Raw genomic sequence first — 17,110 nt, 5'->3', positions numbered from 1 at the left:
CAAAATGAAAATATTTTAGAAAAAAACTAGGAAGAAATAAAATGACAAATAAAAAAAACATAAATGAAAAATCTTTTTGGATTTTTTAAACTTTTCTAATTTTTTTTTTTTTGGATTTTTAAATTTTTTTTAATTTTTTGGATTTTTTTTAAATAAAAATGACAAAATAAAAACTTTTTACAAAAAGATAGGAAATCCCCTCCCCAAACTTAAAATTAAGCATTGTCCTCAATGCTTAGGGAGGAGTGAAAGACGACTAGTCTGACGGGGGTGCATAGCGACGGAAGAAATGGTCGCGGAAATCGGTAAAATCGTCGCGCAATCCTAAGAGCTCGTCACGATAGTCGGTAACCTGAGAGCTATAAAGCTGATAGTCGAGGCGAAGACCAGTCATAGTCTGCTGAAGGGAAGCAATATCCTGACGGAGGTCAAGATAATGCTGGTAAGTGAAGGGGGAGTTGGGGTCAGGGTGAGATGGGTGGGTGGGTGGGGGCTGATCCTGATAGTCAGTCTGCATGGGATCAGGCTGGCTAAAGGATATAGGTGTGGTGTTTGCGTAATCTGGGTGCATAGTGGATGAAGATGGTCGATCAGAATGTGGCTATCGGGATTGTTGTGCCCTACGTGGGCGAAGAGGTGGTGGGATGTTCGACTGAAGAACCCACACAGTGTCGCTAATGGGGTCAGCGAGGGCAATGTCATCAGGGCCAGTGACCTTGAAGTAAGTGGAGCGACCCTGCATCTAAACATACCCACCTGGGGCAGTACGAAGCATGTGGATAGCCCTAAGGGTCTGCAGGGTCAAACGGAAAGAATCACCCGCAAAGAAGGTGTACCCCGGAGGAGATTTCTGCACGAGGGAGCGGGCAATGACAGAAATCAGACCACCACAACGAATTACACCGCCGGTGCGAAGGGCTATAACTCTATGGAATCGTTTGATGATAATATCACCAAAATGCGGGCGATGCGACCTGGTGATCATGCACCACAAAAGGAAAAGCTCGGCTTTGCCGACTTTTGTAGTCTCAAGCTGTGCATAAATGATATTGCATATAATTTTCAATGCAATTTTGAGAACAAGGTTCACAATACTAGTTTGTACGGATTGGGCTGAATTATAAGACTCCAAACCAGTGATGGAGTACCAAAAATCGCGTACGTCAAAAGCGGGGGTGGGCTGGGATAAACTGGTGATGGGGGTATGGAAGATAGTACATAACTGGTCTACGTGAATAGTGTGATGGGTTCTAAAAATGCAAAAAGCTAAGTTTCCCTCATGATTTACCTCACTCGGGGTAGCTAAAAAGTCTCGGGTCAGTAGTGGACAAGTGGCAAAATCTGCAGATAATAGGTGCTCCCAGCCAATATTGGCAAAAAGAGCGTGAACACCACCATAAATATGGAGTTCCCGCATTAGTGTGCGGCTAGGGGCCCAGGCTTGTGGCATAATCTCGCGGTCAAGAAGCCACTGGTAACAGTTAAGTGCGGCCTGTGAACCTAAATCTACAGTGACATTGTCCACCTAGACAGTGTATGACGGGTCTGAGGTGTCAACCTGTCTGCGTGAACGGGAGGGTCTAGGGGGCATTTTGCAAGGTGAATTGGGACAAGGTAGGTACAATTTCTAGGTAAAATTAATAATAATAATAAAGAAAAAATAAGTATTTCTAACTACTCCCAAACGACCGCACAAATATATAACAAAAACAGAAATTCAGTTTCAGAACGAAAATACCTGACTGTGCGTTGAGCAGCAGTATATTTTTCGTGCCGAATTTTTTTTTGATTTTTGAAATTCTGTTCGGATCAATCTCTTCTGAATTGCGTCGTGAGCAAATGTTTCTACTTTTCGTGGCCTGCGGATGACTAACGGAACGTAGATATGAAAAAAAACTCACAAAAATTCAAATTTCAAAATGAACAAAATGAGATTTTTGGAGAATTTCAACCGTGAAAACATGATTTCATTACCGTATAGATGTTGTAGGATTAAAATAGAAGAGATTGATACCTTATTTGCTTGATTTGGAAGAAAAACGAGCGATTTGGTTGTTTGTTGGTCAAAGAACTCGAAATATAGTGGATTTCAGAGAGAATTTTTGGAGTGTGGTGGTTACAAATGAGGCTGCGATCAGTATTTATAGCAAAAAACACAACCTGCGACCGCAAGGGGGGAACCTGCGATCGCAAGTTTTGAAAAATCGACCGTGGGGCACGTTTCTCGAGGCAGGTAACGGTTATATTATAAGAACTCGATACATGCGATCGCAAGTAAGGAGTCTGCGATCGCAAGTTTGGAAAAATGGCTTTATTCGATTTTTTTATTGTTCAAAAGTGAGCCAGGAACAAAAACGAGATAGATGCGATCGCAGGTTTGCTATTTTCGTGAAAACGGTTCCAAAAAAAACCTCGATGTATACCTGCGATCCCAAAATGTATAACTTGCGATCGCAAAGACTGGGCATGCGGTCACAGGTTCCACCAAAACTGTATTTTTCAATTTTTTTCAAATTCTCTATGTTCCTTCTTATTTTAAAAACACGATTCAGTTAAAAGAAAACGACCTAAGTAGCTAAAAACACACAAAAATTAAAAAGAAGTTGCAAAAACGAAAATCAAAACAAACGCCCGGGTTGCCTCCCGGTAAGCTGCCCGTTTTTTTTTGTCGTTGGCTCGATGTTGTTACTTGGCTTCCTCAATTGCGGTAAGTCGGGACCTCGACTACCTCCATTTCTTCATTTGTAACTTGAAACCCTTCGTAAAATGGTTTGAGACTGTAACGCCCGTAGATTCGGGCTAGTCAATTTAGAGATAATAGGGGTCAAAAACGACTTTTCGACAAAATATTATTTAGAATAAATAATCTTAACCGAGTTGTAGAATATGTATCAAGGGTTCCGTGCATATAAATAACGCCGAAATCCGAGTTATAACGAAGAAGTTATTGTCCGTCGAAGTTTTACGGCAAAACCGGCACGGCACCGGGAAGCGTAAATAGTGAATTTACGATAGATCGAATTTTGGCCTTAGTGATATCAACAAAATTTGTAGAATACGTTAAACCGAGAACATACAAAAAAAGAACGCCCAAATCTGAGTTCATATGAGGAAGTTATGAATTTTCTAAGATTTGGCATAGCAGTGCACGGCCCGAAACTCGAATTTTAGTTCGAGCGGTTTTTGGCCTACGCAACCTAAATGAGACTTGAAGATCTCATTAATAGGAACTCAACGATAAAAAGACATACGAAAACGGAGTCCGTATGAAGGAGTTACGAATTTTTCGCGGTCATTTAACAGTCTAATCTCCTCCTACTGTTAAATTTAAGATCGGACAAGAATTAGCCGATGGAGTCTAAATGAAAGTTGTAGATCTTGTTTTTACCTACGCGTGGATATAAAGAACGTCGAAAACGGAGTTCGTATGCAAAAGTTAGGGGGTTTAGAAGTCGGCAGGGTGCTGCTGCAAAAGGGGTGACGTGGCACAATACAGGCCACACACGTTTGACCACCAGAAAGCTGACATGTGGCATGGACTCGGTGAGTTAGTACTTCTACTCGGCGAGTCCATCAGGAATTCAGCCTATAAATAAGAGTGTCGGGCTCCCTCATTTCCTCACCCCTCAAGCCTCTTCTTTCTCTCTCTATACTCTCTCTCTAAGCTCCCTAACCCCCCCCCCCCCCCTAAAGTCTAGGTAAACCCCCTATCACCCGAAGGAAGCCCCGAGGCTGCCGAAGCCCCGAGAAAAGAGCCTTTCGGCTCAGAAACGCTGCTCCAAGCGAAGCCCGGTTTTTAAGAGAATCCGCTGTAAGTAAGCTACGCATATGCTATTTTTAATATAGCTTCTAATTAATTATAGTAACATTATTAGGACCTTAAAATAACTATTTGGGCTATTATTATGAGTTATATAATAGTGTTGCTTATCGCTTATATAATAGTAATAATGGTTAGACTATTAATTAGTCTCGGTATAAATATTAGACTAAACCCTAGTGGTAATGATACTAGATTTTGTCGAAGGAAATTGTTTTAAAAGTAACGAAGTGTTGTCCAAGTGCAGAGTCACCACCTAATCAAGTGAGTGCATAGTTACATTCATCTTACACATAGATATGAAGTATTTAATATAAATTACATGCTATGTGTGCATATTGTCTGTATACTTACCGTCTATGCTAGGTGAAAGATTTCTATACATGTTTTAAATGATTTAAACTGTATATGTATTTTATATCTACAAAGTGTGTTGGGTAAAACATGGGTAGATGAAATAGTTGTTGTGTGACAAAAAAAATGATGAGAGGTGATATAAACCATGAGATAAGGGTGAGAGGTGAACCATGAGAGAAGCCTTTTACCCATGTGTTGGCCCCGTCATTCAGCAGAGTATGGATGACAACCACGGACTATTCTAGATAGTCCAGTGGACACTAGCAGGCTCGCAACCTGTAGGTGTTTTGAACTGTGTGCTCACCAGCTGTACTCTAAAAACTCATTGACATGTGTTGTGAGAGGAGTATCGGAAACGACACTGTCGATAGACGAGATTAACCCTGGCGACTATGCAACGTAGGGCCTAAACCCCTTGACATGTGTTGTGAGAGGAGTCTCGGAATCGTTACTGTCGATAAAAGAGAATAACCCTGGCGACTATGAGACTTAGTGCCTATTGAGTAAACCATGACAACAATGGACTTCATGTCGATTCCTTAGGATAATCCTTAGGAATGAATGAACGAAGAATAGATGATTCTTAGGGTAGATCCTTAAGAGTAAAGAAGATAATGGGGATGGGTAATTGGGTTGATTGTTTGATGTTTAAACATAATAATTATATTATTGTGGGTTGAAAACCCTATGTACTCACCAGGTTTCCCAACCTGACCCACTTAGTTTATTTGAATCACAGGTGTCGATATGAAGTTACATTACACTGATAGATTAAGGAGATATAAATCACTAGTGATAATGAATGTAAGTTCTGTTTATGCTTATGTTTCTGTATTGACGATGACATCCCAATGTTTTAAAATGAATAAAAATACATTTCTTCGGAAATGCTTTGATAACGTATTTATCATGTTTTTCTGGGAACAAATTCCGCAACATTTTTATTAAAAGAGGTACTCTGATTTTTATAAAGCATAAACAAAATCGGTCGTTTTTGTCCGTGAAAATGGGGATGTCACAGAGACGGTGACCATTCACCTTAAAAATCTTTCCTGTTTATTCACTCTTAATTTCTATAGCACCATGATCAAACACGTTAGTAACAACAAAAGGTCCCACCCAACGAGACCTCAATTTACCGGAAATAAGTTTGAAACGAGAGTGATATAAGAGTACCTTTTGACCGGTAGTGAATACCTTTCGCGAGATCATCTTGTCGTGAAAAGCTTTTGTCTTCTCCTTATAGATTGCTTCGTTCTCGTACGCATCGTTCCAGATTTCTTCTAACTATTGGATATCCAACCTTATTTTTTTACCAGCTTCATCCACACTCATGTTCAACTTTTTGATAGCCCAATATGCTCGATGCTCCGGTTCAACCGGTAATCGACACGGTTTGCCAAAAACTATTCGATATGGTGACATACCGATAGAAGTTTTGTATATTGTCCGGTGAGCCCATAACGCATCATCCAATCGAATACTCCAATCTTTCTTGACCGGGTTGATGGTTTTCTCTATAATGCCCTTAATCTGTCTGTTTGAAGCTTCAGCCTGCCCATTGGTTTGCGGGTGATATGCTGTGGATACCCGATGTGTGACACCATATTTCTTGAGGACCGCTTCAAGGGTGCGGTTGCAGAAATACGTGCCCTGATCACTAATAATGGCTTTTGGTGTCCCAAACCTAGCAAATATGTTTGTCTTGACAAAATCAACTACAACATTGGCATCGTTTGTTCGTGTAGCTTTTGCCTCGACCCATTTGGAAACGTAATCCACAGCAAGTAAGATGTACACAAACCCGAAAGAAGGCGGGAAACGGACCCATAAAATCTATACCCCAAACGTCAAAGATTTCACATACCAAGATTGGAGTAAGTGGCATTTGATTACGAGATGTCAAAGACCCAGTCATTTGGCACCTCTCACAAGTTTTGCAAAATAGAAAAGAGTCACGAAAAATATGAGGCCAATAAAGACCGTTGTCGAAAACCTTGCGTGCGGTTCGTTGTGGACCATAATGCCCTCCACAAGCTTCTGAATGGCAGAAATTCAGAATTGACTTGACTTCATCTTGAGGTACACATCTTATAATCACCTGATCAACACAGTGTTTCCATAGATACGACTCGTCCCAAACATTTCTTTTCGCCTCCTTCCTTATTTTATCTTTCTGGGCTCGGGTGAGATCTGAAGGGAATTCTCTGGAGACCAAGTAGTTCACTATATCAGCCAACCAAGGAGGGTTATGAACAACGAATAGATGCTCGTCAGGAAATGTTTCACGGATCGGTGACGGGTCTTCAGGTGGAGTGAGTCGACTCAAATGATCAGCTACCAAATTTTCTCTCCCACTTTTGTCCCTGATCTCTATATCAAATTCTTGTACCAGCAAAATCCATTTAATCAACCTTGGCTTTAAGTCCTTTTTGGCAAGAAGGTACCGAATGGCTGCGTGATCCGAAAAGATTATAACTTTCGTGCCCAACATATATTGTCTGAATTTTTCCAATGCAAAAACAATTGACAACAACTCTTTTTCAGTGGTGGAGTAATTTGCTTGGGCGCTGTCCAAAGTCTTTGATGCATAATATATAACGTGGGGGACCCGGTCTTTTCTCTATCCTAGAACATCTCCAACAGCAGTGTTACTGGCGTCACACATTATCTCGAATGGTAAACTCCAATCTGGGGGCTGAATAATGGGGGCAGAAGTAAGAAGATTTTTCAACACATCAAAAGCCTTATTGCAATCTTCATTGAAGTCAAATTCAACATCTTTTTGCAATAACTGGCACATGGGAACTGATATCTTTGAAAAATCTTTTATAAACCTCCTGTAAAACCCTGCATGGACAAGAAAGGAACGTACTTCCCAAACATTCTTCAGGTAGGGTAAGCTCTTTATAACATCTATTTTTGCTTTATCGACTTCCAAACCTCTTTTTGAAACAATATGTCCAAGAATCAGACCTTGGTCAACCATAAAGTGACATTTTTCAAAATTTAAGACCAGGTCTGTTTCTATACATCTTTGTAAAAGTTTTCAGAGGTTTTTCAAAAAAATATCAAATCAGTCTCCATAGACGGTAAAATCATCCATGAAGACTTCTATGGTATTTTCGACATACTCGGAGAATATACTAACCATACACCTTTGAAAGGTTGCGGGTGCGTTGCAGAGTCCAAAGGGCATACGCCTATACACGAATGTCCCGAAAGGGCAGGTGAAAGTCGTTTTCTCCTGGTCTTCTGGAGCAACTGGAATCTGATGGAAACCTGAAAATCCATCCAAGCAGCAGTAGTGGGATTTTCCAGCAAGCCTCTCTAGCATCTGATCTATAAATGGGAGAGGAAAATGATCTTTCTGATGGGTTTTATACAAACAATCCTATGTGTGATGCAACCCTAGTTTTAGATCTATGTTTTTCTATTAGTTACACAACATTATGAACACATGAAGAACCCTAACATGCTCCTAGTAATTTCGAAATTTGGAAAGGACAAAGGATTACATACATGTTGTTGTTATGTTGTAATAACAACTTGTATCTTCAATCTTATTGTCTTTGAAAGCAAGTACCACAAGTGTAGTACCTCTAATGGCTCACAAACACCAAGAGCAAATGGAGAGGCAAGAGAGAGAGAGAGGGGGGGAGAGGCAGAAAATCGGCTCTGGGAACTTCTAGGATCAAGTGGCTGATTTTCCTAAGCCAAGGGGTCCTTATATAGGTATAGGGATTAGGGTTTCAGTCCTTATCCTTATCTGGTTGCTTAGCCACCAAGCAGCCCAAGGATAATTCTAGAACCCTTGCCTTGGACGAATTATAAGGCCTTATCCCCTTGAATTCGTCCACCCTATCCTATAGGGCATCCTTTGCCCTACTTTCCAACTATCACACAATTGCAGTTCGGTCCCCCTAGTTTAGTTAATTTCTTTTTATCACAAAATTAATTCTCAATTAATTCTTGACCAATGTTAACTAAAAAAATATGATTTCTCTCTTAATATATTATTCTTATAATATATTAATAAACCATAACAACCTCTTTCTCTATTATTTCTCCAGTCAAGTTGCTTTGGTGAAGGCAACCCAAAAGGACCATGCACAACCGGGTCAAGTACTTACCAAATATGGTTACAGGCTTAGACACTAATCCAACAGTCTCCCACTTGGATAATTCTAGTAACCATAAAAATGCAAGTAGAATCCGATTAGCAATCGTAGCTCACAAAGACGATGTCGAACTTTGATCTTATCAGTAACCTGTCCTTTAGATAAGGGATCGTATGATCCTCTGTTCTAGATATCGTGTGGACAATCACATGGAACATAGTCATACTTATTATCCATCAGTTTGTTTCTCGATCTCATATTCGTTTGACATAGAACTTAATTGAACACATCAATTCAGTCCTGACCGGGCCCGACACATAAGTCAAATAAAATCATCAAGGGGCCCTGATATCGCTTTTACCCTCTTAGGATAAAAGGAACAGATAAACTTCGACTTATATGCATTTACTATTCACTAATCAAATCATACACAACAATGCGTTTTATAACATCAAGTTACTGATGCGTTTACGCATTATCAATGCACAACCAACTAGCAAACAATAAACCATATATCTAGGTTTTAAGACCATATGATATTATCGTCTTGCGATCACTCGTGATGAATTCCATGAAGTGATTCCAGCAAGCGTGGGTTTATTCCAATACTCAAAACTTGTTCATAAGCACTCATGAACGTTGTAGCAAACTTTTTGATTTGTCTAACACACTTTAGACAATCTACACACCAATTCATGATAGTCTTCATTCATACCTACTTCCAACATATGAACGACTGTGGACGATTTGAATAAATTTATTATTCAGGAAGTCAAAACATGCAAAATGAAACAATAGGTAAACAATTAACATAAGACAGTAACTTTACTAATAAATAATACCCTTTTATTTAATCATCAAATGTCAATTACATTTATCTATTACACGTTTCTAAACTATATAATTTAAACTAATATCGTCCTTCAGCCCTATGCTCCTAGCATGCTGCAAGTGTTTAACCCTACTCAGTCCCTTCGTAAGGGGATCTGCTGGGTTATCCTCCGACGATACCCTCTTTACTACGAGGAGTCCTTCTTCCACCCGATGTCGAATAAAATGATATTTTCTGTCGATATGTCGAGATCTACCATGATCCCTCGGTTCCTTGGTCAAGGCAACCGCTTCTTCATTATCACAAAAAATTTACATAGGCTCTTGTATGGCCGACACAACTCCAAGGTCTCCGATGAAGTTCTTCAACCATATCGCCTCCTTTGACGCTTCGCTTGCCGCTATATACTCTGATTCGCACGTTGAATCAGCTACGGTTTCCTGTTTGGAACTTTTCCAAGTCACTGCTCCTCCATTAAGGGTAAAGACCCAGCCCGACTACGAACGGTAGTTGTCCCTGTCGGTCTAAAAACTGGCGTCACTCTACCCTCGCACCTTTAAGTCATCACTCCCACCGAGGACTAGAAACCATTCCTTGGTCCTCCGAAGGTACTTAAGAATATTTTTGACTACAGTCCAATGTGCTTTGCCAGGGTTCCCTTGATATCTGCTGACCATGCTCAAAGTGAAGGCCACATCAGGGCGAGTACAAGTCATAGCATACATGATCGAGCCAACTGCGGAAGCGTAAGGTACTCGGCTCATCTCTGCTATCTCGACTTCAGTACTCGGACTTTGAGTCTTACTCAACTTGGCATTACTTTGGATTGGTAACTCCCCTTTTCTTTGAATTCTCCATACTAAAACGTTTTAGTACCTTGTCCAAGTAAGTATTCTGACTAAGTCTTATTAGTCTCTTACTTCTGTTTCTCACTATCCTTATTCCCAAAATATAGGTAGCTTCTCCGAGGTCCTTCATAGCGAAGCACTTCCCGAGCCAGGACTTAACTTCCTGCAGTTTCGGGATGTCGTTTCCTATGAGTGGTATGTCATCGACATACAATACGAGGAAGCTAACTATACTCCCACTGGCTTTGACATATACACATGATTCATCCTCGCTTCGCAGAAAACCAAACTCTTTGACCTTATCATCAAAACAAAGATTCCATCTGCGAGACACTTGCTTAAGTCCATAAATGGACTTCTCAAGCTTACACACTCTATTGGGATGCTTCACATTGACAAAACCCTCTGGTTGAGCCATGTAAACATCCTCAGCCAACTTCCCATTAAGGAAAGCGGTCTTGACATCCATCTGCCATATTTCATAGTCATGAAATGCAGCAATGACCAGCATCACCCTGATAGACTTTATCTTCGCAACTGGTGAGAAGGTTTGGTCGTAGTCAACTCCAGGAGTTTGAGTGAAACCCTTCGCAACCAATCGTGCCTTATAAGTGTGCACATTCCCATCCACGTCAGTCTTCTTCTTGAAGATCCACTTGCACCCGACCGTCTTACGACCTGGTACATTGTCAACCAAATTCTAAACTTGGTTGTCATACATGGACTGAATCCCGCTGTCCATAGCCTCTTTCCATTTTGCAGACTCCGGGCCTGCCATGGCTTCCTTATAGCTGTTAGGTTCATCTAGATTCACTAGTGTACTATCACTAATGAACGTATCCCCTTCTGTAGTAATATGAAAACCATAAAACTGGGGTGGAACACTAACCCTTTCGGAACGTCTAAGAGGTAAGGACTCGTCGATCGGTTCAACCGGAGTTTCCTCCTCTGGTTGAGCGCCAGTGTTAGAGGTTCCTTCATCACTCGAATCTTGAAGCTCTTCAAGATCGATTTGCCTCCCACTGTCTCCTTGGCTTATGAGTTCTCGCTCTCGGAAAACCCCTCTCCTCACAACGAAGACAACATTGTCACTCGGTCTATAGAAGAGATATCCAAAGGATTTCTGCGGGTAGCCGATGAAAATACATCGCTCACTACGAGGTTCGAGCTTGTCGTGAGTCTCTCGTCTTACGAAATCCTCGCAACCCCAAACCTTGATATGTGCCAACGAGGGAGCCTTCCCTGTCCACATTTCGTGAGGTGTTTTGGCAACCTTCTTCGTAAGGACTAAGTTAAGGATATGGGCGGCAGTCTCTAAGGCATACCCCCAGAATGAGATAGGTAGTGAAGCACGACTCATCATGGAACGAACCATGTCTAGCAAGGTTCGATTACGCCTCTCAGCTACACCATTCAACTGCGGTGTCCTAGGTGGCGTCAATTGCGAAACTATTCTGCATTCCTTGAGGTAGTCGTGGAATTCAAGACTTAGGTACTCTCCACCTCGATCAGATTGAAGCATCTTGATTTTCCTGCCCAACTGATTCTCCACTTCTTGTTTATACTCTTTGAACTTTTCAAAGGTTTCTGACTTGTGCTTGATTAAGTAGATATACCCATATCTGCTATAATCGTCGGTGAAATTCACATAGAAGCGGTCCGTATCCCTTGTGGTGGATCTAAAGGGTCCACATACATCTGTATGTATGAGATCCAATAAACCCTCACCCCTCGCACAAGTGCCAGTGAAGGGTGACTTGGTCATCTTTCCAAGTAAACAAGACTCGCACACGTCATCGTCCCTAAGGTCGAATGACTCCAACACTCTATCCTTTTGGAGTTGGGCTATGCGTTTCTTGTTGACATGTCCAAGACGACAACGCCACAAGCATGATTTATCCATACTATTAGAAGAATCCACACACAACACATCATTTCCTAAGTTATCTACAACCATCACAGTCTCATATATTCCATTACATGGCAATGCTTCAAAATATAAAACAATATTAAGATAAGCATAAATAGAACCCTTTTCATTATCAAATGAATATCTAAAACCTTGTCTATATAAACCATGAAATGAAATGATGTTTCTTGCCATATCTGGCAAATAGCAACAATTGTTTAAATCTAAATCTAATCCATTACTAAGCACTAAGGAATAAACTCCAATCTTGGTGAGAGGCGACGATCTTCTGTTTCCCATGATCAGATTCATCCTTCCATGCTCCACATCCCTATTTCTTATTAGTCCCTGCAAATCATAACATATGTGAAAACCACATCCTGTATCAAGAACCCAAGAAGTAGCATGTGATAAACCATTAGATTTAATTGTGTAAATACCTGCGAAAGATAGCTTGATCTTCCCATCCTTGATGGCCTGCAGATATTCTGGGCAGCTTCTCTTCCAATGCCCTATCTTGTGGCAGTAGTGGCACTCTGCCTCCTTAATGTTAGAGTTGGGTTTAGCAGAACCAACTTTGGTTCCACTAGAAGAGGTATCATCTTGGGACTTTCCCTTGTGGTGGCTCTTTGAGGGAGCCTTCCTCTTCTTACCCTTCCCTTGTTCTATTTCCAAGACAGGGGCAGCAGCGGGAGTTGGAGTTGATACAACAGATTTTTCCTTGAGGTTGCTCTCAGCAGTCCTCAACAAGACCTGAAGCTTGCTCAAAGAGACCTCCTCCTTGTTCATGTGGTAGGTCATGCGGAACTGGCTATAACAGGGAGGCAAGGAGTGAAGGATAATATCAATTTCCAGCTCTTCATCAAAGTTCACATTCAACTTTAGCAGGCGATCGACATATCTATGCACCTTTTGCAGATGAGCGGTAAGGGACTCTCCATTACCCATTTTGGTAGTGATCATCGAGGTGATGATCTCGTACCTTTCTTGCCTAGCGCTCTGGTGGTACCGGTCCAGCAGATCTTGGTGCGTCTCGTAGGGGTACATGTCCTCATAGGACTTCTGGATTTCTGCAGTCATAGTCGCTAACATGATGCAATGGACTTTCGTGGCATCACGCTCGTGGGCCTCAAAGGCCGCGATTTCTTCAGCAGAGGCAGTGTTGATGTCAATCTCCTTCAGTTTCTCGTCGAGGACATACTCTTTGTCCTCGTAACGAGTGGCCATCCGAATGTTGCAGATCCAATCGTTGAAATTGGACCCATCAAAGATCACTCTCCCACACAAGTTCATGAGTGAGAATGAGCCAGAGGAGTTTAAACCAGAAGCGTTGTTGTTGTTGTTCGACATCTGAAAAGGAAAAGAACAAAGTTTGATTAGAAATGAATCCCCAATTAAACACTTAAATGAGAAATTAGGGCTAGGATCTAACAACATTATTTACAAATTGGAAGAGGGATGTCGTAATCTAACAAGTAAATAATTTGAGGGTAAGTGAATGACGATTCACTAATTTCCATCATGAAAAACAAATTAAAGCTAAGTTTTAAATGTATTAAAAACTCCTAGATCTTTTGAGATTCATTTAACTTTTCAATGGCATGTTTAAATCTCGATGTGCCCCTCTAGTTTGGACTGGGATGCCGAGGATCACAAAGCGGGTGTGAATAACCATGCAAATGTACATGGTGCCCTCATTGTTACAGTCACCTATTCGATGTGCCGGTTAGCCACACATGCTCCATCGAACTATGACAAATAATCAGTCACCCTTTTCCACCTATGCTTAGAGTCAAATTAGTGTGTCGGTTAACCACACGCGCTCCACTAACGTCTTAACAAGGGTGCAAAGCATAACTTCATGGAATTGCACCAATTCACTTTTCCTAAAGTAACTAAGATTGAGAATTGTTGTAAAAAAATTTAGTTACTTTTATAATTCATTATACTTTTAATGAGGAAGGGTTTGCTCTATCCTACCCGTTCGGCTAACGACCCTCCATCAATCAAGGAAGCGGTGGGTGAGAGTGGACACCCATTAAACGGCCATTTTATAGGCCATAACCTTATACCCCCCTTATAGATTGGCTTCGTAAATGAGGCCTACTAACGGTAAGACTAGCATTTTAAGTTATACATATATATATATATATATATATATATATATATATATATATATATATTAATCTTGTAATATTATAATAGTATAAGGTGTATTTTAAACATTTTTAAATACTAGGGTTTTAATTCAATTTAAAATTTTCGAAATCTAAAACCTTTTAATTTAAAATTTTAAATATTAAAACTCTTGATTTAATAATTATCCCAAATATAAACAATTTATTTTAATTATCAAATCTTGAAGGATTATCTTTTAAATTAAACAATTAATTTAACCTAATCCCTTAAATCCCCTAAAATCGAAAATATGGGATGGGATAATTCAAAATCTTTAATTACCACATTTTAAACAATTAAAAAATAATTATAAGTTAAGGCATTATCCTAATCCCTAAAATTTAGGATCTTATATTGGGGAGGAGGCCAAATTCGAAACCCTAGGGTTGGTAAACCCTAGAATTCGAAATCTTGGGGGCTAAGGAAAGGGTTTTGGGAAACCCTTATCAATTTCGAAATTTAGGGTTCAAGAACCCTAATTTCGAAAACCATGCCTCCTAGGGTTTATTGGCCATAAACCCTAAAGTGTCAAATTCATACCTTTGTATAATGCTAATTGAAAACAAAAACCAATGGCTCTGATACCACTGATGGGTTTTATACAAATAATCCTACGTGTGCATGCAACCCTAGTTTTGGATCTATGTTTTGCTATTAGTTACACAACATTATGAACACATGAAGAACCCTAGCATGCTCCTAGTAATTTCGAAATTTGGAAAGGACAAAGGATTACATACCTCTTGTTGTTATGTTGTAATAACAACTTGTATCTTCAATCCTCTTGTCTTTGAAAGCAAGTACCACAAGTGTAGTACCTCTAATGGCTCACAAACACCAAGAGCAAATGGAGAGGCAAGAGAGAGAGAGAGAGAGAGAGAGAGGAGAGGAGAGGCAGAAAATCGGCTCTGGGAACTTCTAGGATCAAGTGGCTGATTTTCCTAAGCCAAGGGGTCCTTATATAGGTGTAGGGATTAGGGTTTCAGTCCTTATCCTTATCTGGTTGCTTAGCCACCAAGCAGCCCAAGGATAATTCTAGAACCCTTGCCTTGGACGAATTCTAAGGCCTTATCCCCTTGAATTCGTTTACCCTATCCTATAGGGCATCCTTTGCCCTACTTTCCAACTATCACACAATTGCAGTTCAGTCCCCCTACTTTAGTTAATTTCTTTTTATCACAAAATTAATTCTCAATTAATTCTTGACCAATGTTAACTAAACAAATATGATTTCTCTCTTAATATATTATTCTTATAATATATTAATAAACCATAACAACCTCTTTCTCTATTATTTCTCCAGTCAAGTTGCTTTGGTGAAGGCAACCCAAAAGGATCATGCACAACCGGGTCAAGTACTTACCAAATATGGTTACGGGCTTAGACACTAATCCAACAGTCTCCCACTTGGATAAGTCTAGTAACCATAAATGCAAGTAGAATCCGATTAGCAATCGTAGCTCACAAAGACGCTGTCGAACTCTGATCTTATCAGTAACCTGTCCTTTAGATAAGGGATCGTATGATCCTCTGTTCTAGATATCGTGTGGACAATCACATGGAACATAGTCATACTTATTGTCCATCAGTTTGTTTCTCGATCTCAGATTCGTTTGACATAGAACTTAATTGAACACATCAATTCAGTCCTGACCGGGCCCGACACATAAGTCAAATAAAATCATCAAGGGGCCCTGATATCGCTTTTACCCTCTTAGGATAAAATCATCAATGGGCCCTGGTTCAATTACATCAATGAAATTTAGGGCTGAAACATCATCAGGATAACGCATGGCCTCATAAATATTGAAGTTGATAACTTCACCATCAAATTCCATTGAAAGGGTACCATCATAAACATCTATTTTGGTTCTGGCGGTTTTTAAAAATGGTCTCCCCAAAAGAATGGAACCTGAGTTTGGTGAGTCGTCATCTCCCATATCGAAAACATAGAAATCAGCTGGGAATATGAGTTCATTCATTTGAACTAAAACGTCTTCCAGCACACCTTTTGGGTGCACCAGAGAACGATCAGCTAACTGAACGATGACTCCTGTTCTTTTTAAATGCCTTACCCCGATAGTTTTAAAAAGTGAGTATGGCAAAACATTTATAGAAGCTCCTAAGTCCAACATAGCTCACAGAACTGAAAGGTTCCCCAACTTGCAAGGAACAGTAAATACTCCTGGATCCTTGCACTTTGGGGGTAGCCTTTTCTGTAAAACAACTGAAACATTCTCGCTTACTTTAACTGTTTCGTTCCCTTTTAATTTTCTTTTTGAAGTACATAACTCTTTTAAAAATTTAGCATATCGGGGTAGTTATTTAATTGCATCTAGAAGGGGAATATTTACCTCAACCTTTCTGAAGAAATCCATAATCTCTTTATCTCCTTTTCTTTTTTTCGTGTTTTTCAGTCTTGAGGGAAAAGGAGGAGGGGTAATTTTCACTTCAGCTTCAAAAAATCCATTTTTTTCTGCACCTCTTCAGTTGCCTCAGATTCTTGCTCAACCACAATCTCTTTGTAACATCCGGATTTCCAGGCATGACGATTTGAGTATTTCATCTTGAGTTTTATGGAGGGACTCGGCGAGTAGACGCTCAGACTCGCCGAGTAGGATCGCAAATTCTTGTCTGGATTAATGACCGGACTCGACGAATCGATGAGTGGACTCGACGAGTCCGCGCTGTAAAGTGAAACCCTAAATCTCAGGGACTGAGTCCTATTTAAAGACCCTTATGGCCGTCATTTGCGGCCACTACTCCCCTAAGAAACCCTAGAGAGCAGAGAGAAGCTTGTAGTACAAGAGGAAGTCTAATCCATCATTCTTGAGTGTGTTTTAGCAAAGGGAAGGGATGATTTCGAGCTAGGCAGTCTTGTGGGACTCAAATCTTCCATCATTTGGTGCAGAGCTGTTGTGGGAGGTAAGGATTCATGTCCATTTTCATTGAGTAATAGATTTTATGAATCTAGGGCTTTTTCTCTTCTTTTGGTAAGAGATCTAGTGTATGTGATGTCCCCTTGTGTCAATATCATCAGATCTG

General features: G+C 40.3%; 2 protein-coding genes across 2 annotated transcripts; both read right to left on the bottom strand.

Annotated features, from left to right (window-relative positions):
• Window positions 1-6,800: 6,800 nt before the first annotated feature.
• LOC145113275 (putative mitochondrial protein AtMg00860) lies at window positions 6,801-7,166 on the bottom strand. The gene has a single exon (XM_079049388.1). The coding sequence runs from the start codon at window positions 7,164-7,166 to the stop codon at window positions 6,801-6,803; it is 366 nt and encodes a 121-aa protein (XP_078905514.1).
• Window positions 7,167-15,771: 8,605 nt separating this feature from the next.
• Window positions 15,772-16,200, bottom strand: LOC145113274 (uncharacterized). Its single transcript, XM_079049387.1, has one exon. It carries the CDS (start codon window positions 16,198-16,200, stop codon window positions 15,772-15,774), a length of 429 nt encoding a protein of 142 aa, XP_078905513.1.
• Between the last annotated feature and the right edge of the window lie 910 nt (window positions 16,201-17,110).

This window comes from Lactuca virosa, chromosome 5 (assembly GCF_052849685.1).
Source record: "Lactuca virosa cultivar CGN04683 chromosome 5, Lactuca_virosa_CGN04683_v6, whole genome shotgun sequence".
Lineage (NCBI taxonomy): Eukaryota > Viridiplantae > Streptophyta > Magnoliopsida > Asterales > Asteraceae > Lactuca > Lactuca virosa.
The sequence above is the reverse complement of the archived record's forward strand: the minus strand, read 5'-3'. Positions and strand labels throughout refer to the sequence as shown.

Bases quoted from the DNA above. Each gene is read 5' to 3' on its own strand.
- LOC145113275 (XM_079049388.1), bottom strand. From the start codon at position 7,166: ATGGTTGACCAAGGTCTGATTCTTGGACATATTGTTTCAAAAAGAGGT.
- LOC145113274 (XM_079049387.1), bottom strand. From the start codon at position 16,200: ATGTTGGACTTAGGAGCTTCTATAAATGTTTTGCCATACTCACTTTTT.